General features: G+C 34.9%; 2 protein-coding genes across 4 annotated transcripts in view; both read right to left on the bottom strand.

Annotated features, from left to right (window-relative positions):
- Positions 1-12: 12 nt before the first annotated feature.
- slc22a13b (solute carrier family 22 member 13b) lies at positions 13-10,017 on the bottom strand. Its single transcript, XM_067377319.1, has 10 exons — positions 9,279-10,017; positions 7,342-7,445; positions 6,983-7,137; positions 5,663-5,831; positions 4,353-4,473; positions 4,110-4,204; positions 3,695-3,909; positions 687-795; positions 292-501; positions 13-152 (listed from the first exon to the last, which is right to left on the bottom strand). The coding sequence occupies exons 1-10, from the start codon at positions 9,651-9,653 to the stop codon at positions 77-79; spliced, it is 1,629 nt and encodes a 542-aa protein (XP_067233420.1). The 5' UTR covers positions 9,654-10,017; the 3' UTR covers positions 13-76.
- A 2,123-nt stretch (positions 10,018-12,140) lies between these two features.
- Positions 12,141-26,812, bottom strand: part of oxsr1b (oxidative stress responsive kinase 1b) — a 59,546-nt gene continuing 44,874 nt past the window's right edge. For all 3 annotated transcript variants that reach the window (XM_067378253.1, XM_067378255.1, XM_067378254.1), the window contains exons 5-18: positions 25,719-25,774; positions 23,953-24,062; positions 23,481-23,582; positions 23,238-23,371; positions 22,397-22,445; positions 21,515-21,580; positions 20,968-21,090; positions 18,914-18,949; positions 18,242-18,361; positions 18,077-18,129; positions 17,416-17,468; positions 16,501-16,569; positions 16,313-16,377; positions 12,141-13,872 (exon numbers count right to left, since the gene is read on the bottom strand). In XM_067378253.1, coding sequence (XP_067234354.1) covers positions 13,798-13,872; positions 16,313-16,377; positions 16,501-16,569; positions 17,416-17,468; positions 18,077-18,129; positions 18,242-18,361; positions 18,914-18,949; positions 20,968-21,090; positions 21,515-21,580; positions 22,397-22,445; positions 23,238-23,371; positions 23,481-23,582; positions 23,953-24,062; positions 25,719-25,774 — 1,111 coding nt within the window. In that variant the 3' untranslated portion in view covers positions 12,141-13,797. The remainder of the gene's footprint in view (positions 13,873-16,312; positions 16,378-16,500; positions 16,570-17,415; positions 17,469-18,076; positions 18,130-18,241; positions 18,362-18,913; positions 18,950-20,967; positions 21,091-21,514; positions 21,581-22,396; positions 22,446-23,237; positions 23,372-23,480; positions 23,583-23,952; positions 24,063-25,718; positions 25,775-26,812) is intronic.

Raw genomic sequence — 26,812 nt, forward strand, 5'->3', positions numbered from 1 at the left:
ATTTTACTCATCCACACTTATTCAATAAATCTATTTGCATGAACTTCAACTACATTTTTAAATAGAAATATAAATCTCATAATTTTGTGCTTCTGAGAGCCATTTCCTGCTCCTGATTCAGTCCGTTTTCAATACTGGCTTTCTTTGATCCCCTGTAAATGAGAGAGAGAGAGGGAAAAAGAAAAATTATTTTATGCATCAAACGCTTAATGTTTTTTTACATGATTATTATTGCAAGAGACATTTCATGATTATTTGAGTTGAAATGCCATTAATATAAAGAATACTCACATGCTCTCATCCACGGGAACGTCAGTGTGGTCCTGTAGTTCGGTGTTTAGTGTTTCTGGGAGCAAGAAGGTCAGGGCTCCTCCCACAAAAGGAAGAGAGCCGTATATGGCCATTGGAATGGCAGGATGATACACGTCCAACAAGCCAATCAGAGGAGCTAGAATACCAGCGACACGTGCACACATGGAGTTCAGTCCCACTCCATTTTGCCTAGATGATTGAGTTTAAGAAAGAGAAGTCATTTAGAATGCAGAACTGAAAATAGTGAGTGTTCATGCTGGTTTCTCGGCAAGTGTCGGCCCAGATCCGGCCCACATCTGGTCCGCGTGTAATCCACATTTACCAGATCTGGGCCGACACTATGTTGCTGTATGGGCTCTCTTTTACATACATACCTCACAACTGTTGGGTACAGCTCAGCTGTGTACACATAAACTATAGTGAAAGAGGCAGCGAGGGAGAACTTCCCAATCACTGCGATCACTGTCACAATCACAGGATACTCTGGAAAAAAAAGCAGATGGAGTTGAGTATTAACGTGCTCCACTGATTTTCTGTCACATAAATTACCTTTTAAAGGGTTAGTTCACCCAAAAATGAAAATGCTGTCATTAATTACTCACCCTCATGTTGTTACAAACCCATAAGACCTTTGTTCATCTTCTGAACACAAATTAAGATATTTTTGATGAAATTTGAGAGGTATATGACTCCTCCATAGACAGCAATTTAATCAACACTTTCAAGATCCAGAAAGGTACTAAAGACATCATAAATAGTCAACGTGATTACAGTGGTTCAACCTTAATTTTATAAAGCGAAGAGAATACTTCTTGTGCTCAAAAACAAAACATAAATAATGTCTTTATTCAACAATATCTTCTCTTCTGTGTCATTCTCCTTTTTTATGTTCAGCGGTTCCAGATTCTACGCCAGAATGCTGGCTCAGTATTGGCCAACGCTGTTCACGTGAGCAACATGACGGATGCGTGTGATGCTGACGCAGGAGCCAATAACGAGCTGCCGTTCTGACATAGAACCTGGAAACGCTGACCATTCTGGACCTTGAAAGTTGAGGTTAAATTGCTGTCTATGGAGGAGTCCGACAGCTCTCGGATTTCATCAAAAATATCTTAATTTGTGTTTCGAAGATGAGCGAAGGTCTTACAGGTTTGGAATGATATAAGCGTGAGTAATTAATGACAGAAATTTCATTTTAAGCAAGTTTTTGTAATTTGAATGTTTTTTCCAAACCAGTCTCATGAAAGTTCCTCATGATAAGAATTTTATTATTTGGTGAATTAGTTGCAAATTCACATGAATTAGTATGATCTCATTTGTATGTTTTTTTACAATCTGCTCACACCCTCCTGAGCGCACCAACACAACAAAAAGCTTCTAAAGCGCAAGTTTTCATACTAGTCAGATTTTACTAATTCATGCAAAAATGCCAACTAGTACAAATCTAGCGTGCGTCTCAATCAGCTCCCTAGTTCAGTAGTCAGGACACTGATCAGGGAGTCGGCCACATTCATTTACACAATATACTGACACACGACCTAGGAAGCTAGGGAGCTGTTTGAGACGCAGGGCTAGAGTATAAAAGTGCCCAACTAATTTTCTATTAACGAGTTTGTTTGCCCATATAATCTTTAGGGTATTAGGTTAGCTAATTTGGCTTGCTGTCCACTGAGGAGGGGCTCGATGAAGCATCTTCATCGAGCTCTGATACACCCCCCAGTGAATAAATATAGGATGTGATTACATAGGGCAAGGTACCTGAAATGAAGGTGGAGTTTGGGGAGGTGGAGGGATGCTGAAACAGCTAAGACTGAAGAGAGGTAAGCAGCTGCTTATATGCTCTGGCTGTTGATTGGAAGATTAGATGGGCTCGCTCCTCCCTAAATTACGTTTAGGAACTTCACTTAAGCAGTTTTTGTCATTTGAATGTTTTTTTCAACACAGTCTTATGACAATTTTCTTATGAGAATTTTAGGGTTTTGTAAATTTGATGCAAATTCACATGATCGATCTGCTCTCGCACTCCTGAGGGTTTAAGGGTTAGTTCACCCAAAAATGATAATTCTGTCATTTATTACTCACCCTCATGCCGTTCCACACCCGTAAGACCTTCATTAATCTTCAGAACACAAATTAAGATATATTAGTTGAAATCCGATGGCTCAGTGAGGCTTTCATAGGAAGCAATGGAAATTTCCTCTCTCAAGATCCGTAAAGGTACTAAAAACATATTTAAATCAGTTCATGTGAGTTCAGTGGTTCAATATTAATATTATAAAGCGACGAGAATAAAAAACAAAATAACGACTTTAGTGATGACTTAGAGTAGTGATGGCCGATTCCAAAACACTGCTTCTTGAAGAATCCAATGTCAAACTGCCAACGGCTGAAATCACGTGAGTTTGGCGCTCCGAACAGCAGATTCGACACACTGATTCACAATGCTCCGATGCTTCTGAAGCAGAGTTTTGAAATCGGCCATCACTAAATAAGTTGTTATTTAGTTTTTTTTGGCGCTCCAAAAATATTCTCGTTGCTTTATAATATTAATATTGAACCACTGTACTCACATGAACTGATTTAAATATGTTTTTAGTACCTTTATGGATCTTGAGAGAGGAAGTGTCATTGCTCCCTATGGAGGCCTCACGGAGCTATCAGATTTCAACTAAAATATCTTAATTTGTGTTCTGAAGATGAACGAAGGTCTTACGGATGTGGAATGGCATGAGGGTAATTAATAAATGACAGAATTTTCATTTTTGGGTGACCTAACGTTAACCCTTTAAGTTTGGTGTCGAACCATCATGGTGAGTTTCGGTACTAATCGATTTATACTAATTCATACAAAATCACCAACTAGTACAATACTTATGAATTCTCTGCAATAACGAGTGTACAACCAACATACGCCTAATGGCTATAGAATACCCATAATGCACTGTGACAGTCAAGCTGAATAAATTCACGCGTCCCGCAGCTGAATCATCCATCCATTTTCCAAACCGCTGATCCAATGTCGGTACAGCTCAATATCACACAGGTATACGTTCCTTTTTAATCGACTATTAAATTGTTTAATTAAGGTTTATGCTTAGTTTCCATGACAGAGTTTAAGATTAATCTTTCCATCTTACTAATGAAGCCAGTTTGCGAAGTTTCAAATGATTATTAAACAGCAAGCACAAACTGCAACAGTCCGAATTCACTCACTCGTTTTCATTCACTCCTTCAAGTGAACTATATTAGTGGACTAATGTAGGGAATAGTGAATGAGGGCATAGGGAGGTGATTTCAGAAACAGCCATTGTCAGTGTTGATTATTTTCACACATTTTGGGGACAATTTTTTGACCTTCAAATGGGTCAAAAAACTCCCTCACCCGGTGGTATAGCGGGAATAACCAGGCAAGCAGTGCCTCCAAGGAGCAGAACAGCACTCTGGCAGATCCTCCTTCCGAAGCGCTGAATGAGAGGAAAGCAGGACAGCCGGGCAGGAAACTCTGCAATGCCAAAGATGAGTTGAGTCAGGTAAATGTCCAGGCCAAAGTTCCCCACGTTCAAGCTGACTCCATAGTAAACCAGGCTCGTCACAAACCTACAATAACATAAACATATGATAAGATATTCGGCTGCTTTTAATCACATTGGGAGTGTTTTCACAGTTAGATTGTATTCCAAATAAATCTTTATGCTCAGTGATAATGCTTTATTGTTAACATTTTTACTGTATGCTGTTGAATTTGACACATTTGGTGCAATCTGATTTACGTACTGAGGAATGCTGTCATAACTCACCACATATAGCACATGATGAGAGCTCTCTTCCTCAGGTAACCCACTCGAAACAGGTCTAGCATGGTGCCTGTTTGGGTTGTGTTCTCTGCTTCCATCTGATAATGCATCCTTTATTGTTAATTCATCATTTTAAAGAACTACTTTCAATTGTACTGTATGTTTTAAAAGGCAAATGGGATCTTTTTATCAGCTCTTTTTTTAGACCAGATAAAGCTTGGCTATTTACAAAGAGAAAACGGTCACCTTGTCGAGCAGATTTTCGGGCACCTTCCTGCCATTGATTCGGGCTGCCTTCAGGATCTCTTTCTTGGCTCTGTCTTGCTTGCCCTGAGTCAGAAGCCATCGGGCAGACTCAGGGAGAATCCTGCCAATCAAAATAGCTTTATTCACTTATTAAAAAAGCTTAAGTATTTTATTTGCATGTCATGTGACTGACATCAGAAAACCGTGCAAATGTGTTGTTAAATTATTCATATATTAATTTATATTATATAAATATTAAAGGTGCCCAAGAATGCTTTTTCACAAGATGTAATATAAGTCTAAGGTGTCTCCTGAATGTGTCTGTGAAGTTTCAGCTCAAAATACCCCATAGATTTTTTTAAATTCATTTTTTTAACTGCTTATTTTGGGGCATCATTAACTACGCACTGATTTTGGCTGTGCGCCGCCCCTTTAATTCGCCTGCTCCCTGCCACACGAGCTCTCCATTATATTACAGCACATTTACAAAGTTCACACAGCTAATATAATCCTCAAATGGATCTTTACAAGATGTTCGTCATGCATGCTGTATGCATGCTTCGAATTATGTGAGTAAAGTATTTATTTTGATGTTTATATTTGATTCTGAATGAATTTGAGGCTGTGCTCTGTGACTAACGGCTAATGCTACACTGTTGGAGAGATTTATAAAGAATGAAGTTGTGTTTATGAATTATACAGACTGCAAGTGTTTAAAAAATGAAAATAACGACAGCTTTTGTCTCTGTGAATACAGTAAGAAACGATGGTAACTTTAACCTCATTTAACAGTACATTAGCAACATGCTAACGAAAGATTTAGAAAGACAGTTTACAAATATCACTAAAAATATCATGTTATCATGAATCATGTCAGTTATTATTGCTCCATCTGCCATTTTCGCTGTTGTTCTTGCTTACCTAGTCTGTTGATTCAGCTGTGCTGATCCAGACGTTAATACTGGCTGCCCTTGTCTAATGCCTTTCATAATGTTGGGAAAGTGGGCTGGCATATGCAAATATTGGGGGCGTACACCCCGTCTGTTACGTAACAGTCTGTGTTATGTTGAGATCCGCGTGTTTTCCGGAATTTTTTTTAAACAAATGAGATTTATATAAGAAGGAGGCAACAATGGAGTTTGAGACTCACTGTATGTCTTTTCCATGTACTGAACTCTTGTTATTCAACTATGCCAAGATTAATTCAAATTTTGAATCTAGGGCACCTTTAACACAATTACCTCAGGGGACACTTCATGTAAATATTTTAAGGGTTTCGGCTGATATAGCTAATATAGAATAACTCTAACCAGTAATAGACGCAGAAAAGCCCAACTGGCGCTGACAGAACCAGCTGTAAAATCCTCCAGTTCCGGATCCCAAAGGCCACACCAGACAGCAGCATAAGACCAATGGCATAAAAGCAGTGTGACAATATGGTGAAAAGTGCACGCTTGGCTGAACCGCACCACTCAGTACCTAAAACATGTTTTAGATACCATGAACAAATAAAATATATTATAAAATAATCATCATCTACTGAGATCTCAACAGGTTCTTTATGCATTTTCATAACGATTTCTGTTGTTACAGGACATTTGTTTAAAGTCGGCATGAAACAGAAGTTGCTATTTGTGATATATATCCGAGTGAAACGGCTTCTTGAACAGGAAAAAATGTAGGGCGGGAGTGGAATTGATTGGATGCTTGTGGTTTGCTATTGCTATTGCTGTGATGTCATTTGAGTGACAGGTTGTAACACGTCATCAGGAAGTTATTTTAAAGGGTTATTTCAGCCAAAAATGAAAATAATGTCATTTAGTACTCACCCTCAAAACTCGTAAGCCCTTGTTCATCTTCGGAACACAAATTAAGATATTTTTGATGAAATCCAATGGCTCAGTGAGGCCTGTATCTCTAGTATCTCTAGTAATCTCTAGTAATGGTACTTCCTCTCTCTCAACATCAATAAAGTTACTGAAAAACATATGTAAATCAGTTCATGTGACTACAGTGGTTCAATTTTAATATTATAAAGCGCCGAGAATATTTTTTGCGCGGCAAAAAAACAGTGATCACGTGACTTTGATGCTCCGAATCACTGATTTGATTCGTAAAGCTCCGACGCTTCATGAAGCAGTGTTTGGCGCACAAAAAAATATTCTCGTCGCTTTATAATATTAAGGTTGAACCACTGTACTCAAATGAACTATTTTAAATATGTTTTTAGTATGGATCTTGAGAAAGGAAGTACCATTGCTGGCAATGCAGGCCTCACTGAGCCATCGGATTTCATCAAAAATATCTTAATTTGTGTTCCGAAGATTAATGAAGGTCTTACGGGTGTAGAACGACATGAGGGTGAGTAATAAATGACAGAATTTTCATTTTTGGGTGAACTAGTCCTTTAATTAAGGATTACGAGAGCATGAGAATTTAAAAAAATAATGATGTGCAAGGATAAATCATTTATGATAAATAAAAACAAATGTCAATTTTGATTTCATGGTGACTTTAAAGCATACATGTAAACGTGCTCTCTACATGCCATCTACTGTATATCTAATTATCTAAATTAAATTTCAGACTTTTTAATATATACTGGTATTAAAAGGAGTCACAGGTGTTACCCAGAACAAACGTGTTCATAGAGATCCCTGATATTGTGGTGCCGACCACAAAGCGGAGGGCTATGTAGACATAGATGTTGGGGGAAAATGCTACTCCCACCCCAAACAGAAACTGCAGGAACAAGGAAAGCAGTGTGACAAACCGCCGGCCGTACCTGTGACAAAAAAACAACAACATGTTAACAAGCACAGTTATGAATGCACTCAAATGACTTATTTGACATGACAAAGTAGCCCTTTATTACTGATGGGTTTTTAAAACAAACTGAATAATCTGTATGTTTTGTTTTTGGGAAAAACTCCAAAATAATCATTGTGTGTTTTAGATCATTCTTATGTTTATTGTACTCTACACGTACTTGTCTGCCATTGGCCCAAACAATAGGGCTCCAATAAGAAGACCAGCCATGTAGATGGACTGAGATGCCTCATTATAAATCTTATTTTCACACACCAGGTCAAACTATGATAAGATAAGAAAAGAAAACATGATGAAAGACAGCAAACAAATGATGCTAATGAAAATGATATGTATTGGTTACAGTTTATAATAACTTTCAATTGTATGAAATTGACAAACATTAAAACATAATAAAAGGGTAGGTGACGTTTTGAAAGTTAGTTTCTGAAAAGACGTTTACAGAATTTACAATTCGACCATTAATGTACAGGGAAAAAAGACACATTTATCTTTTGTGATAAAATATGTGGGGTGATTTGGAACAATGGAAACTGTCAAGTTAAATTTAATAGGAAAAATTATGAAACAAACACAAAACTAAACTATTATGATGCATGTACTGTATGCATTACATTGGTTTTATGTGAACAGATAACACATGGCTGTAAAAAAAAAAAAAACAAAAAAAAAAAAAAACGTTGTAGTTGGACATTCAGCTAACATTTTCCAGAATGTTTAGAGAACATTTAAAAGTAACATTTCCATAATGTTTGCAAAATCATAAAATTGTATGTTTCCTTAAAGGGTTAGTTCACCCAAAAATCTTTAGGACACAAATTAAGATATTTTTGATGAAATTTGAGGGTTCAAACGTAAATATTGAAGCTCTGCAACGGAAATAGCATAGCATTATGACAGGACAGATGAATTTGCTGAATAAAGTTGTTATTTTTGTTTTGTTTTTGCGCACAAAAAGTATTATCGTCGCTTAATAATATTAAGGTTGAACCACTGCAGTCACGTGGACTATTTTATTGATGCTTTAATACCTTTCTGGACCTCAAAAGGTGCAATGTTGTTGCTGCCTATGTGTGGATCATATAGCCTCGGATTTCATCAAAAATATCTTAATTTGTGTTCCGAAGACGAACGAAGGTCTTATGGGTTTAGAACGACATAAGGGTGAGTGCTTAGTGACAGAAATTTCATTTTTGACTGAACCCTTTAACATTCACATTACTAAGGAAAACAACTGGACATTTTGAACGTTTAGAGAACATTCAGAAATAGTATTTCCATAACTTAATATGAACATTAGCAAAACGTTCTTAGAACATATTTTTGTTAGCTGAGTGAGCGGTCAACGTCTGTGAAATAGTTTTTAGTTTTTAACATGTAACATTATTTTTACTAGTGCTATGAATCAGATTAATCGCGATTAATCGCAACAAAAGATACAATTTGTGTGTATGTATGTGCGTGTGTATAGGCTTATACACACATATAGCCTATTATATATTTACAAACTTTTATGTTAGATGCTATTAATCGCGATTAATCGATTTGACAGCTCTAGTGTTTTTTTTTATATAGGCTATATATACATATAGCCTATATGAACTAAATAAACGATTCGGTAACCAAAAGTTAAATTTTGAGTTAGAAATTGCCTTTGCTTTAGGAGGTAACCATGGCAAAACAGCAATTCGCTGTCTATATGGACAAAACAAACACTGTCAGTACTTATCAAGTTATTGTATATGTTTAATAATAAAAAATATAACACAAAATTGTTCGTGTTCGTGCGCGAGACGAACTTTTACCAGAAAATTACTGACTTTTAATTCCTCTGAAAGTCATTGAATAATAACTGAAGTAGACCATAACCATAAAAGTTAATAGTATGTATATATATATATATATATATATATATATATATATATATATATATATATATATATATATATATATATATATATATATATAGCCTATGTATATAATAAAAACAGCCGGAGGGGCCTAAGTCTCCTTAAGCAAATAAGCAAATGAAGAAAAGCCCAAAACTGCACCATATATAAATTATATATATCGATAGGCCTATATAAAGTTCAGTACCTCAGTTATAAGGGTGCTGCTGCCTTCTGGCGCCTTATAAACCCATCCATCGGTACATGATGTCGTTGTGTTTATTCCATAAGCTTCAATGACATCAAGATCAAGATCAACAGGTGAGAACATCGTACAGCTCTCATGTTGTCCTTTACTGTCCAGAGGGATGGTGAGGTTCAGCTGCTTCTCCTCTGTCAGGTTGGGAGCCCGCTGTAAGATCCAGCTGCTGTCGCAGTTGTGTGGGAAGGTGATGGCGGTGAAGACCTGACCGAACATGTGGAAAGCTGTGAAGATGTTGGGGAGGCATACCGCCACCAGCAAGCGCTTCTGAAACGCGCCAAACTCGCCGACAGACGACAGGATCTGCGCGAAGTCTATCATGATCACTGGGCGACCATCAGCGGCGGCTCGCGCTTAAAACACCTGCACCCGCGGGTCCGAGAAATTAATTTTTAAACTTGTCACAAGTTCAGCATATCTCCTCGTGCGCACTTATCTGTTACGATCAAAGATAAAGTGTTATTTCACAGCGAGAAGGACAGTCAGAAGACTTTAAATAATAATAAAGTATGATCCTATGCCAAATTAGGTATAGTAGATTAATAAGATAATTCCAACTGTTAAAATGTGCTGAGAAGAGTTCCTGCAGTGTGTGTGTGTGTGTGTGTGTGTGAGAGGGACTTTGGATCATGAGGCTGATGCAGTTTAACACTGGGGCCTTTTTGTCAGTTAATAAGGCGGTCTTAATGGTGTGGTAATGTGTAAACTGTTGTGATATGCTTGTGGGGTCAACTCAAGCACAATATTTAGACAACAATGTAATGTGTACCAAAGTAACCACACTCTCAAGGGAAAAATAAGACGATTGTGACAAGAACAGGACATGCTATGTGCACCAAATTTTAAACATTAAAAAAAAAAAAAAAATCCAAATATGAATTTTTGAGTCATTTTGAGTTTTCCTATGACCTGAATAAAGTCTGCCTTTTAATTAAAATCACAGCAGTCTCCACTGCTTTATTTAAACTAAATCTTTAATGTTAGTTTGTTCTTCATCTGTATTTCTATAATGTAAAACTAAAATGAACAAATGCATTTTAGGCACCTTTTAAGTTCATTCTTTATTGATTTTAAAGCATTTAAAAACACCCCTTAAGAGAAAACAAGGAAAATAAAAATAAAAGTGAGAATATAAACTAAAGGAAAAATATATATATATATTTTTTTTACAGTAAACTGAGTGTAAAGGTGGTCTGTAGCTGTACTCCAACACTGGTCTGTATTAAGAAGAAGCTAGGAGATTTGTGCGACTTTATGAAATGCATATAACTGGATATTATTTATATACACCATATAATCATGTTAACCATATCTCTGCTGTATAGCAACCTCAATATTCAAAATTAAGTATTTAAAGCAAAACTAGCCTTTTCAAATGCAAGCAATTTTATTAATTTTTTCCTCTTTTTAGTGGACAGCTTTGTGGTGCAAAGAAAATACTTGTGCGTTGTCAAAGCTTTCTTTTACTTCCCTCTTTTCTGATTTTTTATGTTTTTAAAAGTTTTGTCTGCTCACCAAGGCTTAATTTATTTAATTAAAAATACAGTAAAAACAGTAATATTGTGAGAAATTATTACGATTTAAAATAACTGTTTTCTATTTGAATATATTTGACAAAGTAATTTATTCCTGTGATGCAAAGCTGAATTTTCAGCATCATTACTCCAGTCTTCAGTGTCACATGATCCTTCAGAAATCACTCTAATATGATGATTAGTTCCCTAAAAAAATATTTGTTATTATTTTCAATGTTGAAAACAGTTGTGTACTTTTTTTCAGGATTCCTTGATGAATAGAAAGTTCAAAAGAACAGCATTTATCTAAAATACAAAGCTTTTGTAACATTTTACACTACCGTTCAAAAGTTTGGGGTCAGTAAGAATTTTTATTTTTATTGAAAAGAAATGAAAGAAATTAATACTTTTATTCAGCAAGGATGCATTAAATCAATCAAAAGTGGCAGTAAAGACATTTATAATGTTACAAAAGATTAAATTTCAGATAAACACTGTTCTTTTGAACTTTCTATTCATCAAATAATCCTGAAAAAAAATTGTAAACAAATATTTTGTACAATTGTACACATTAAATGTTTCTTGAGCAGCAGATCAGCATATTAGAATGATTTCTGAAGGATCATGTGACACTGAAGACTGGAGTAATGATGCTGAAAATTCAGCTTTGCCAACAGAGGAGTAAATTACATTTTAAATTGTAAAATCATTAAAAATTCTTTTAAAAACATTAAAAATCTTACCGATCCCAAACTTATGAGCGGTAGTGTGTGTGTGTATATATATATATATATATATATATATATATATATATATATATATATAAAAAACAAAAGTTGTATTTGTTAACATTAGTTAATGCACTGTGAACAAACAATGAACAGCTGTATTTTTATTAACTAATGTTAAAGATTAATAAATACAGTAACAAATGTATTGCTCATTGTGAGTTCATGTTAATTAATACATTAACTAATGTTAATAAATGACTCTAAAGTGTTACCATATATTATATATATATATATATATTATACATTTTATTGTACTGAAATCTTACTGATATGTCACTTACATAATAATTTGGAATACAGTGTGTATGTGTATATAGCACCGATACTAAATTTCTCCATCGATAGCCAATAATTCAGAGTGATATCTGCCAATACTGATAGTTTGGGTGCTCTGCATTTTATACCTTCTTTTAAATTAATGATAATTTCATTATAATTGATAATTATATTTTTAATTATTATATTTTGAAAGAAATGCAAATAAAAAAACTTTATTCTCTCCATTTCATCAACTTGTTTCAGAGTAACTGTATCAGTCATAAACATAAACACAATAATATTAATGCAACTATATTTATATATATATATATATATTTTTTTTTTTTAATGTCAAAAAGGTCAAAGAAGAAAAAAAAAAACGGATGAAACACTGCTTCAAAATAATTAAGATACTTAAGATTATTCCAGGCTGTTCTTGCACACAGGTAGCGATATGTTTAATGAGATTTCTTGAGTGAAGTAAACAACCTCTCACATAAATTCTAAGGAGAACTTCAGCAGTTTAGGACAGACCTGCTGGAAACATCAGGCAAATATAGGCCACCTAAGATCCCGCTGTGATTATAGGCACCCTCATAGACAAACAGACAAACCAACAAAACTCACAATGTGTCTTTTGTGACCGACACCACCTCCCATCACCGTATTTATGAAGAACGCATAGGCCATGAGACAAATATCCCATATAAAATCAAACCAATGGCAAATTATATTATTTACATGTTCAATCGAGATCAGAAATACACATGAATACTTAAGAATTCATTTCCAGAACAGAAAAAAAAAAACACCAAAGTTTCATCAGGTACCTCACATACTTCTACCTTTTTCGAAAATCTTAATCGCTTAAACAGAGACTTATAAAAAATGAGAAGAAGTGACAGATATAATCAAAAACTTAAAACCAAAATGCACAAATTAATGTGAAATCTAAAAGGAGAGATATGGTTGATGCAGAAATGTGTAGAAACATTAAGGCAATAACTTTTAGAGCAGCGTGGGATAGTAACATTTGCAAATGTGCCCTGTTTAGCACACACACACTCACTCACACACACACACATACAAATAAAATAAACAAGGGAAAAGCAGCAAAATAAACCAGACTTTAGGAGTGTTCGTCAAGCCTCTATGACACTGAATAGATAATTTAATCTTATTCAGTGAATGTGTGTTGCATCTGAAATAAAGGATATTTGTGTTTGTATTGAAACTAGCCAGTGTAGAATGAAGGAATCAGACTCTCTGAATAACAGGCGGAAAGGTTGTTTTTGAGCGCAACCATAATCTCTGAAATTTCTAAACCAGACTCTATAAATGTTCATCAAGCTGGTTTAAATGAACCTAAGTAAATAATGCAAGCGGACTGGTAAAACATGCTAGCGGCTTCTCTTTAAAGGCATAGAAAAAATAAAAAATAAATTCTATAGCTACTGCAAACCCATTCACTCATTTCCTCTATTAACACCACTCTCCTCACATGCACTCAGTAGTTATATTGGAGGCATTTTTACATTTCATTTTTTGGGTGTCAGTTCAGAATGTGCAAAAATAGAACAAACATAAAAGAGGAAAAGAAAGAGAAACATTAAAAGAGCATTAAGGTTATATCTGGTTACGATAACGGCATCCTTGTACGAATAAATCGTAAACTTTATTTTAATGGATTCCTACAAATTCTGATCAATCTCATCTTTGTGCAACTCTGCCGCTGGGCCGTTTGAAATCCTATGGGTTGAGCAATGGTACTTTTCTCTTTGGCAACAGTGGTTTCTTGAGGGCAATTGAGAGAGGAAAAAAATATCAATGTGTCATTCTGTTGGTAGTGTTGGTTTGTTTTCACATTTGTAGGCAAGTCATGGTCCCGCACAGAGCCAAAGTTTAGCTAATGCTGAGCTGAGCAAATCCCAAGAGTTTGACATCATCAGGAATCTCAGAGCCTTCAACACCAGAGGCCTGAAAAACAGAACGCATGACGTGTTACTGCAACACACCGTTGAGACCAAATGCAACAGTGAGCAATTAAAGATCTATCATAAATACAGTTAAAGGGTTAGTTCACCCAAAAATGAAAATAATATCATTAATTACTCACCCTCATGTCGTTCCACGTTCGGAACACAAATTAAATCCAATGGCTCAGTGAGGCCTGCATTCACAGCAATGACATTTCCTCTCTCAAGATCCATAAAGGTACTAAAAACATATTTAAATCAGTTCATGTCTTGAGAGAGGAAGTACCATTGCTGTCAATGGAGGCCTCACTGAGCCATCGGATTTAATCAAAATATCTTAATTTGTGTTCTGAACGACATGAGGGTGAGTAATAAATGACAGAATTTTCATTTTTGGGTGAACTACCCCTTTAATAATAAAGATTTGCTGGTTTATCACTTTCTGATTTATCATACATCAGCTGGAAAAATAGTTCTGAAAGTGATTCTAATGATATTGCTTGTCTGTGCCATTATCGTTATAGTTGTGGTGTGGACTTTGTTATTGTTTTTTATTATATATATATATATATATATATATATATATATATATATATATATATATATATATATATATATATATATATATATATATATATATATATATATATATATATATATATATATATATATATATATATATATATATATATATATATATATATATATATATATATATATATATATATATACACATACACACTGTATTCCAAATTATTATGTAAGTGACTTATCAGTAAGATTTCAGTACAATAAACATTCAGATTTTAGTTTTTCTAAAAAAATGTTTGTTTGTTTATTTACCCATGTCTTTTTAGATAACTGGTATCAATCTCAGACAAAATAATTAGCCAGGTCTATGGAAACCCTACTTAGAGGTTGTTCCACATTATTAAGCAAGTCACAATTCTCATGCAATATGGGGAGGAAGAAAGATTTTTCTGAAGATGAAAAGCATGAAATGGTCCAGTGTTGTGCAAAAGGCACAAAAACAACTAATATTGTGTAAAACTAAATGGAGATTATCGAGTTATCATAAGATTTGTGAGTGATTTAGAGCACAGCAGAACTCGGTCAGATAAAGGCTTATTAATGAAAGTTCCTGTCAAAAAAATGAATTGTATTAAAAGGGCAGCTATAAAAAAGCCAGTGTTGAGCAGCAAACAGGTATTTGAAGCTTCTGGTGCCACTGGAGTCTCAAGAAGCTCTCCATGCAGGCTGGCAGTTGTGCGTAAAGATGCATTTTAGCCACTCCAAACCAAACCTCACAAAGAGAAACATTTACAGTGGGTTTAGAAATACATGAAGACTCATTTTTAAATAGTTTTATTCACTGACTAATGCCGTACTACAATCGATGGTCTAAATGGATGGATTTCTGGATGGTGGGTGAATGGCCACCACGTTCCGACAAGACTTCAACGTCAGCAAGGAGCTGGCGGGTGATGATTTGGGCTGGAATATTGGGAAGTGAGATGGAGGGTATTAAAATGACTTTTTGCAAGATATGTGGAGTTCATAACTGGCCATTTTCAGCTATGGTATAATTGTACAAATGCACTATTGTACAATGCACTATGCACTATCCCATGCTGCAAAAAAACACCACAGCAATAAAACAGTTTGAAAATGTATTTCTACACTCACTGTACATGTTTCTCTTTAAGTTTGGTTTGGAGTGGCGAAAATGCATCTTTACGCACAACTGCCAGCCTGCATGGAGAGCTTCTCAAGACTCCAGAGACACCAGCAGCTTCAAATACCTGTTTGCTGCTCAACACTGGCTTTTTTATAGCTGCCCTTTTAATACAATTAATTTTTTTTGACAGGAACTTTCATTAATAAGCCTTTATCTGACCGAGTTCTGCTGTGCTCCAAATCACTCACAAATCCTACGATAATTCGATAATCTCCATTCAGTTTCACACAATATTAGTTGTTTTCATGCCTTTTGCACAACATTGCACCATTTCATGCTTTTCATCTTCAGAAAGATCTTTCTTCCTCCCCATATTACATGAGAATTGTGACTTGATTAATAATGTGGAACAACCTATAAGTAGGGTTTCCATAGATCTGGCAAATTACTTTGTCTGAGATTGATACCAGTTATCTAAAAAGACATGGATAGATAAACAAACAAACAAACAAACAAACATTTTCTTAGAAAAACTAAAATCTCAATTATTGTTTATTGCACTGAAATCTTACTGATATGTCACTTGCATAATAATTTGGAATGCAGTATATATATATATATATATATATATATATATATATATATATATATATATATATATATATATATATATATATATATATATATATATATATATATATATATATATATATATGGTTATTGTCCTTGATGTGAACGGGTCTTTAACTAAACAGTCACTCACCAGTTTAAATGTGACATTTTTATTGGAATGAGGCTCTTCAACTATCTTCTGCAAATTAGCAGCCACTGAAATTACACAAAACAGAAGTTTAGGACTAAAACCATGATTTACTTCAAGTTTTATTTTACCATTTTAAATGATTTAAAATCACAATTTATTTTCTTTTAATTCCATAAAAGACTGCTTACCTATAACTAAATCTCGGCCATCTACCAAACCAGCCGATACCAGCTCCTGAGAAACCCCATCTGCTGTGTCTACAGACAGAGAAAATACATGTGATGCATTTATTCCACTTTAAAATGATTTGTTTAGACCAACAAACTCTGATTCTGGCGATTTACAACCTCCTGGATATTTGAACTGACAAGGTTGTAGATCTTTCAGAATGAGGCTGACAACTTAATAGCTGATCAGCTGCACACATCATATAGTCAGTACAGACAGCAGAATGAAGACGTGTTCGGGCAGAGGAACATTCTCACACACCACATCAGGCCAGCTGTGTGCATGTCAATAAATGTTTTATTTTGGGAAAATTCACAACATGGCACTGACAAAACGCAGATGCAGGCTCTTTGACATCTGATGGGGTAGAAAAATGTTGCTCTTGCTTTGATTTGGCCTCTCTCTGCTGGAGGGCAAAACACTAAGATAAACAGGAACTGATCCTAAAAGGACGTTAAATAGATTTTTAAAGCGAAAAAAAAAAAAAATTGGACAAAAGAACTGTCGTAAATTGTACTGATTGAGATGTTCACCGCTCTGGACAAATGTCAACCATAATATTCGGTGTTCAGAGTCATTAAAGGGATACTATCTAAAAATACAATGTTTTGCAGGTTTGTTTTTTTTAAGTGTCAACTTTGAGGGACTCATTCACCTGCATTTTGTATCTTTTATAGCATTCTAAAAATCTTAATTTAGGTTCATCTGAAGAAAGAAAGTCATATACATCTGGGACAGCATTGGGGTGAGGAAATGAGAGAATTTTCATTTTAGGGTAACACTTTATCCCTTATATCTCTTTAAGAGTGTATTGTGTGGATATATTCAAGTGCAATTATTACTAGACTATTAGTCATGTGTCTTTATGCTCGTACCTCTGCCAGGCATGAACTCAAATCGTATGTCATTCAGCTCCTTTTTCAAGTTTCTGTAGGACAGGAAGAGAAAAAGAAGTCATCTACTGCTCATATCTACACTCTTAATAATAATGTTTTTTTTTTATTGGCATTGATGGTTCCATGAAGAACTTAGGTGAGTATTCTAGCAGCAGAGTTTTGAATATACTGTAATCTGGAGACAAAGGCATGGATAATGGTTTCGGCATCTTTGACACTAATGAAATGACGAAGCTCGGCAATGCGACGTTATTGAAAGAATGCTTATTTTAATATGAGCCTGAAAGGAGAGAGTTGAATCAAAAACAACACCTAGATTTTTAACAGTACAAGATGATTTAATAAGAGTACAAACTAGCTCAAAAACTAAGAGTTTAGCCAATCTTTTATTTTATGTACGCAAGCAGAGATTTTGTCAATTTGAGTGGATAGAGATAGAGATAGCATACAGATCGAGTATATTTGAATGTCGTCAGCATATAAATGGTAATTAAAGCCATGTCCGTACAAGATTTGACGCAGGGGTAGTATATAAATAATGAATAGTAGCGGACCAAGATAGGATCCCTGGGGGACACCTTGCTTCATATGGGCCTAATCGTAAATATCTCCAAAAATAAGAACAGCAAACACAACTTACCTTAACCTTAATACTAAACTGATGGGGGACTGGGAAGCATCACCTCCTGGGGCCTACAAACAGAGGCAGAGATGGTGATATGGAGCATCAGTCTCTCTCACAATGAGACATCTTCATTTAAAAACTGAGGTGGCCTAATAACTGAATGCTTGATGCTACAGCTACCTGCGCAGGCTGTGGCTGTGATGGGGTTGTAGTTGGGGCAGTGTGTTGAGTGTTGGCCGAGCCCTGGCCAGCAGCTTGAGGTAGTTCAGGCTGGAGATGACTGCTGAAAGGCTGGAATATCTATGAATACATGCATAGACCCACACAAACATTTATTAATTATGTTATAAATACATAAATATGATAAAATCTAAACTCTGGTTATTATAAAATATATTAGATTAAGATAATACCAAAAATACTGGAATGGAATACTAGATTACTATTTAGTGGATACTGTACAGTGTACACTGTATACTGCTGACTATTCTTAAAAAAAAAAAAGGGAAACAGGTATTATTACACAATAAATGTTTAAAGAATATAGTATGCATTGCATGTGAGTGGCGTCTAGTTGTAGTTTGAAAAAATATGGTTATTTTGCCCTTTTAAATTAAAACCATTAATACTGTAATACAAATACAAAAAATGTTCAAACATTTAATAGGTTTTTATAAATTGCAGTATACAGCAGTCAGCAGAGTGCCATACTTATTTTGCCAAATATAGTAGCTCATTTAAGATTTGCATACAAATAAATGCACTTTATGACAAGTATGCATACTGCATCGTAGAATCGTAAGAATAATACACTAGTATGGTATTCTGAAAGGTTCTTCATGGTCTACATACCTCTGCAGTCTGGAGCCCTTCTTTTACTCTTGGTGACTGTGTGAGAGAGATAGAACGGGCAAAAGTCAAAGGTCAAAGTCTCTTGTAATAAATAATAATATATAATTGTTTGGGTTACGGTAATTCAGCATTGGATTTAAACGCACTGTAGTAAGGAATGAAGCAGCAGGGAGTTAGGGAAAGTCCCTTTAAGATAAGTCATTTCACTCGGCGGCCATCTTTGAAACGCCTCTCGGGCATTCAAGTTCAGCTCCTATCTCTTTGAATGGGGAAACATCAAATTCTCCAAAGCTTTTTGCCAAGCTTTCGATTAAATTTCATAGTTGAAATCATCAATGAAATCTGAAAAAAACTGTCTCAGAAATGTTGTTTGTAAACGCTCGAATCTTGACAAAAAAAACTGTATTTTTCAGGCCGGATCAAGCTAATGCGCATGCGCAGTCCTAAATGCGCGTTTCTTGTACCTCATTTCGGAGGCGCGCGTCTGACTGTTTCTATAGGAACCGGAGCAACCGGATGACTTTACCAGTCGGCGATTGGCTCTTATTTAGAAGGCGGGACTTATTTCGCCACATTGCGTGTTTCACTTTCTCCCATTCAAAACAATACGAGTGACACGTCTTGTGTTATTCCATAGTCTTTGGTTAAGGCCCTTCATGAGTATTTCAGTTTACACTTTTGCTATGATTTTAAGTAAACATTTCATAGTTTTCATATAATGTCCTTCAGGAATTCAAGGACTATCAGGATTGTTTTGAGATATGCAACCAAATTACAGGTTATAGCCACAATTTCTGCCAAGAACATACATCCAAAGTATTCCAAAAAAATAAAAAATAAAAACAAACAAAAAAAACCCAAAACACAAACACTTCCACCTAAACTGAGCTGTGTTCAGACTTACACTACCGTTTAAATGTTTAGGTCAGTTTCATTTATTTATTGTTTAAATAAATTAATGCTTTTATACAGCAATGATGCTTTCAATTAATCAAAAGTGTCTTTTTTACTGTATATTTAATTAATTTACTTTTTTGATCAAATAAATGCAGCCTTAGTCAACATAACAGACATATTTTAAAAAATACAAACCCCAAACTCTTGAACGGTAGTGTACATATAGATATGACATGATATCAAAGGCATTTGGCCATATAACAAGTGACCAAACTGGAATCCCAAGATCATTTAGTGACCAGAAGTGGCCGTATTGCATGTTAGTACCTCAACCAGCAGAAGTCTCATTACAAGGCTGTTAAACAGAATTTGGTTGGTTATCAGAGGTCATTGATTTGGTCAGTATATTAAAAGTTAAAAATAAAAAAACACAGTACAGATGGCGTCCAGGAAGCACACATCATCACTATTAAGTCAGTCTCTAGCAAGAATTGACTACACTGTTTTTGCTTCACCTCAGTTTAGACATTGAGATTAGAGCATGTGGTCAAGCTTAAGTAGCCGTGTGAAACTAGATATTTGTGTAGGTGATCTCAAAAGGCACATAATAGCTATTTGTTCATAATAAGCTGGGGATACGGAACAAAAGTTATCACATTAAGCGATCTAAATGCTTTTATACTGTACATGATTATTTCTTGCATAGATATGCAGAGAAACAGATTATCACAGACAGGTGAAGGTGCAACGGTCATCATTAACCAACCTGAACTCTAGTATCTTTATTGTTTTAGCTGGATAACAAGAATGTTAGCAGATATATTATGCTCTCTGAACAAATTCACTTCCTCTTTATCTAGCGCTTCCAATTACTACACGTCCCAATGCTGTGTCTGACTGAGTATGCTTCCTTGTTAAGGTGAGCCATCTGTATCAGTGGGAAAACTGAACAACCCTGGGTGGGGGCAGCTCAAGAGGCTGAGAGAAACGGACTTGTCGCCTTGTCGACTTCGACTGCTGCTCCTTTAGCGGCAAACAAAAAACACAGAGCCCAGGGATGAGAGGTGCTACAACAGCAACACCATTACAAACACCACACACACAAACAAAGAGTGCAAACAACCAGTGCTAAATCTGTCTGTGTGTGAGTGTGTTACCCGTAAGGCAGCAACAGCAGCTCTGCCCTCCTCGCTCTCCTCATCCAGTTCATCATCGCTCCATTCCCACTCTCCATCTTCTGTTTTATGGAGTCTCCCACTGGAGCCAGGAACTCGCCGTACCTAAACACATACACACAGAAACATACATATGTTTATACAGACATGCATATAGAAGAGCAAAATATGTTTACGTTGAAAAATATATTTAATAAAAATGTTAAAAAAAGTTAAAACAAATGTAATTAATATTGAAATGAAAATTATAATTAATAATTAAATTTATATTTCTAATTATATCTATTCATATTTTTCTCTTTATCAGTCAAGGAAAACAAAAATTTAATTAGCTTAAATTTTGAATTTTTATTTATTTTTTTTATTTCAAATTGATTTGGAATATTCTTTATTGTCCCTCAGATTTTGATTTGTGGTGCTGGACATATAGATTGGCCAAATCATTATAATATATAAATATGCACAGTATATAATAATAACATAAAAGGTCATAAAACAATAAAATAACATTATATAACATTTTCCTCACCTTTCTCGCTCTCTCTGTAATTGTAGGTGCTCTATGTAATAATTTCTCCTGCAGGAATTCATTATTCTGCCAAACGAAACGGAACAGTAAGATAGATATTTTTTCTAAATTATGCAAATAACCACCAATTAAGGTTGAATTACAAAATGGACATTCAATTTCAACTCCAGCCCCCTACTGGGCATGTGCGGTAACATCTAAGTACTCAGTGCTGGAAGGAGAGAGGACTGGCTTGACTTGAATAGTAGTAAGGGAACTCCATTTGGCAGACAGTTTATCAGCCAGTTGGAAAGGGACACTGGGATGCTTATCCCTGCTTTTGTTTAGACACCGACATGACGACCCAGTAATGAGAGGAATGCTGGACTGAACTCAATAATGATTTATTTCAATGGGGGAATGTAGAGACACACACTTACTTGGTGATCTAAATGGGGATTTTGCATAATCTTCTGTTGAATTTATATGTACTTTAACAAATGAGGACAAACCACATCAAGGATATGAAAAAATAAAAAGTATAATTTAAAATGTATTCATATAACATGAAATTTAAGTCGGTATTCATTGATCTTAACCCTCTGCATTTGGATTCAAATATGGTATGAAAGTGATATGGATTCAAAAGTCATATGAAATAATTTATGGTGCTTTTTTGTTGTTTGGAGCTTGACAGTGATCACTATGAAGTGTTGTTTTATGAAAATTTCCTTTTGTGTTTCATGAAAGAAAGAATGTCATAAAAGTTTGGAACAACATGAGGGTGAATACATGATGACAGATCGCTCTGACAAATATCCATTTAAGACTTAAATAAAAAACACGGAACAACCCTAACCCTAACCCTAACCAAAAACAATGCCCTGAAAGTAAGGTTCTTACCTTGGCTTTCTGGAAGAATTTATGTTTTAAGAGTTCTGATGATGTTGGCCTAAAAAGCAAACACTATTGAAATATATTTGTTGTAACAAAGTGTCATCAGGGAATATCAGCATTAACAGTCACTAAAAAGTTTTACACATAAATGAACTGTACTTTTAAAAAGTGTTTAAAATCATATCACATCATAGCCAAATAAAATCTGCTTTATTTTACATTGAGCAGGTAGTGGTGGCTGCCATGTTGGGATTACATGACCAGCTGAATATTACTGAACATTCAAACATACAGTACCATTCAAACGTTTGGGGTCAGTAAGAGTTTTTTTTTTTTTCTTTTATGATTTATAAAGATTTCTATTACAAATAAATACTGTTCTATACATCAAAGAATCCTGAAAAAATATTAAAATTTCCAGAAAAATATGAAGCAGCACTTTGATAATAATAACTAAATTAAAAAAAAAATCAGCATATTATAATGATTTTGAACGATCATGTGACACTGAAGACTGGAGTAATGCCCCCTGACAATTCAGCTTCATGGGAATAAATTACATTTTATAAATTACATAAAAAAAAAAAAATAATAAAAAAAAAAAAATATATATATATATATATATATATATATATATATATATATATATATATATATATATATATATATATATATATATATATATATATATATATATATATAATAAGAAATATTACTGTTTTACTGTATTTGATCAAATAAATGCAGCATTACTGAGCATAAGAGATTTTTCAAAAACATAAAAAAACCTCACTGAGCCCAAAATTTTGAATTACACCACATATTTTTATGCAGCTCTGCTCAGCACCTTTTCTCTGGCTCCTTCTGCAAACACAACGAGATCATCTTCCTCAAGGACTTCCCGTATTTCTTCACCATCTCTTTGTCTGCGATTCCAGTCTCAAGGCAAGGTGGATCATTCTGCAGGGTCAACATCAACACCTGCAAAACCATACAACGTGTTTCTCATTAGAGTGACGCATGACTGTCTTACAGCCGTAACAGTCATTAGAGCTTGTATGGGCCTGTATATCTCCTGCTCTAGCCTCACCTTCATAGGAGGGTATTTGTGGTAAGGAGCGGAGCCTGTGGCCAGTTCGATGGCTGTGATCCCAAAACTCCAGATGTCTGCTTTGAAGTCGTAACCTTTCACCTGCACACAAACAGTCACAGATTTGTTTAACACGAGAAATGCACCCATATGGCAACAGTTACTGACAATTTTACATCACACTGAAGTCTTTAGACTCAAAGACAAAATAAGAGCTTTAATTGTCCATCTAATTCAGTCCATATACAGTGAGGTCCAACAGTCTGACTACTTGTGAAAATGCTTCTATTTTGCATGAGTATAATTTAATACAAATCATCTTCCATGTGACTACAGATCTTTTGAAGCCCACTATATCTTCTTCACTGGAATCAGAATTTGCATGTGTCATTTGTTTAATGGTGTGAAATAAGTAGTTTTACTGTAAGTGTGTGAGTAAAGAAGAAAGTAGTTTCAGGGTGGGAACACTTACCTGCTCCATCACCTCTGGAGCCATCCAACATGGTGTTCCCACGAACGTCTTCCGCACTTTATTTCGAGTCATGTCACCACCAGTGGCTAAGAAGGCACTTACTCCAAAATCTAAAGATAAATATAACAAATAAAAATAAAACAATAAATAAACATATTATCCAATAGGTAAGTGTTTTTGTCTAATATGTGAGTACTTTATTGTAATAAAATTCACTGTGGCAACTTATAGAAAGTAACAAAGGGCACTTAACAATAAATAAATAAATTAAAGGTTTAGTTCACCCCGAAATGAAAATTCTGTCAGTAATTACTCAACCTTGTGTCATTCCACATCCATAAGACCTTTGCTCATCTTCGGAACAACAGGTGTGGAATGACATGAAGGTGAGTAATTAATGACAGAATTTTCATTTTTGTGTGAACTAACCCTTTAATACAATTAAAGGTGCCGTAGAACGTCTTTTTAAAAGATGTAATATAAGTCTAAGGTGTCCCCTGAATGTGTCTGTGAAGTTTCAGCTCAAAATACCCCATAGATTTTTTTTTTATTCATTTTTTTAACTGCCTATTTTGGGGCATCATTAAATATGAGCCGATTTAGGCTGCGGCCCCTTTAAATGCTTATGCATTTACCTTAAACAGTGCATAAACAAAGTTCACACAGCTAATATAACCCTCCAAATTGATCTTTACAAAGTGTTCGTCATGCAGCATGTCTAATCGCGTAAGTATGGTATTTATTTGGATGTTTCTGAATGAGTTTGATAGTGCTCCGTGGCTAAAGCTAACATTACACACTGTTGGAGAGATTTATAAAGAATGAAGTTGTGTTTATGAATCATACAGACTGCAAGTGTTTAAAAAATGAAAGTAACGACAGTCTTGTCTCTGTGAATACAGTAAGAAACGATGGTAAATTTAACCACATTTAACAGTACATTAGCAACATGCTAACGAAACATTTAGAAAGACAATTTACAAATATCACTAAAAATATCATGATATCATGGATCATGTCAGTTATTATTGCTCCATCTGCCATTTTTTGCTATTGTCCTTGCTTGCTTACCTAGTCTGATGATTCAGCTGTGCACATCCAGACGTCCTGCCCTTGTCTAATGCTTGAACATGAGCTGGCATATGCAAATATTGGGGGCGTACATATTAATGACCCCGACTGTTACGTAACAGTGTTATATTGAGATTTGCCTGTTCTTCGGAGGTCTTTTAAACAAATGAGATTTATATAAGAAGGACGAAACAATGGAGTTTGAAACTCACTGTATGTCATTTCCATGTATGAACTCGTGTTATTCAACTATGCCAAGATAAATTAAATTTTTAATTCTAGGGCACCTTTAAAAGGTTAGAAATAGTAAAAAAAAAAAAAGTATTCAAATGTACACACTATCATTAAAAATGCTGTTCTTTTGAACGTTCAAAGAATTAACAACAACAACAAAAATGTATCACGGTTTACACAAAAATATTTAGCAGATCAACTTATTTCAATGTTGATAATAATAAATGTTTCTTGAGCAGCAAATCAGCATATTACAATGACTTCTGAAGGATCACGTGACACTGAAGACTGAAAATTCTGCTTTGCCATCACAGGAATAAATCATGTTTTAAAATATAGTTAAATTGTAATAATATTTCACAATATTACATTTTTTTTTTAAATTATCTAGACTATAATAAGCACATTCACTGTTAAGCAGTAGTGGATTGTGACACTGCAATTAAACAGAAAGTTGGTACCTGCGATTTGCACTGACCCGTCCTCCCCCAGCAGGATGTTTCCAGCTTTAAGATCCCTGCAGACAAACACAGGGTCTGTCTTTAGACACACAAACAGCTGTGCAAGAATACAGAATTGGATCATACTGAGACAACAGTTTCATGAAACATTAAGTATTATGAATATAATAAAGGACAAAAGGAGGATTCAACCAGAATAACATTTTTACAAATAATATGTGTGCACAATGTTTCTGTGTGTGGCTAGTACTAAAGCTACAGCATACAGACATCTTGTGGTCATGGTGACGAACTCCTGTTTGTTTAGACGCAAAAATCAATACTATATATTTGTCCCTCTTCCCTCTAACACTCAGTTGAAAGCCAGCAGATATCCGCTCTCCTCCATAACTGATAATCAAGTCATGTGTGTGTTTGTGTAACACAGAGTTCCAGATTTGTACTTCAATCCAGGGAGAATCTGCACTTTTTGCTTCACTGCAGAAGTAGTGTGTTTCCTATCTAACTTTGAAGGCTGAGAATCAAAAGAGCAGCCAGAGGAGACTAATGAATAGATCACTGGATATTTTTGAGAATAATTAAAGTTTACAGTCATGTTTTATGATACTGTAGACATTCAGGTTCTGTGTCCTTGTATAGAAAGTCATTTTCAGTGTGTTGAAATGAAATTATTTTCAATTGTGGGAAAAAATATTTCATAATTAACTAGCCAAATGTTGTCAGAAATGTTGTAAATTACTCTATATAAAAGCAAAATCACTCTCACAATCATGGATATTCGTTGGATATTCCGAACTCTTGTATGATATTATATTTAAGACTTTAAGTTCACCCCAAAAATGAAAATTTCGTCATCATTTACTCAACCTCATGTTGTTCCAAACTTGTGTGAGTTTCTTTCTTCTGTTGAACACAAAAGAAGATATTTTAAAAATGTTGGCAACCAGATACAGTAGTTGACAGCACCCATTGACTTCCATATTATTATTTTTTCCCCTACTATGGAAGTCAATGAGTGCCATCAACGGTCTTATTACCCACATTCTTTAAAATACCTTCATTTGAGTTCAACAGAAGAAAGAAACTACAGATTT

Source organism: Chanodichthys erythropterus, chromosome 23, assembly GCF_024489055.1.
Source record: "Chanodichthys erythropterus isolate Z2021 chromosome 23, ASM2448905v1, whole genome shotgun sequence".
Taxonomy (NCBI): Eukaryota; Metazoa; Chordata; class Actinopteri; order Cypriniformes; family Xenocyprididae; genus Chanodichthys; species Chanodichthys erythropterus.

What these genes read in the sequence shown, in the direction of transcription:
- slc22a13b (XM_067377319.1), bottom strand. Translation starts at nt 9,653, where the DNA reads ATGATAGACTTCGCGCAGATCCTGTCGTCTGTCGGCGAGTTTGGCGCG. An exon ending in CCGAAAATCTGCTCGACAAG is followed by an intron (nt 4,205 to 4,352) that starts GTGACCGTTTTC and finishes ATGCATTATCAG; the next exon opens with ATGGAAGCAGAGAACACAAC. An exon ending in TATTCCCGCTATACCACCGG is followed by an intron (nt 796 to 3,694) that starts GTGAGGGAGTTT and finishes TTTTTTTTCCAG; the next exon opens with AGTATCCTGTGATTGTGACA.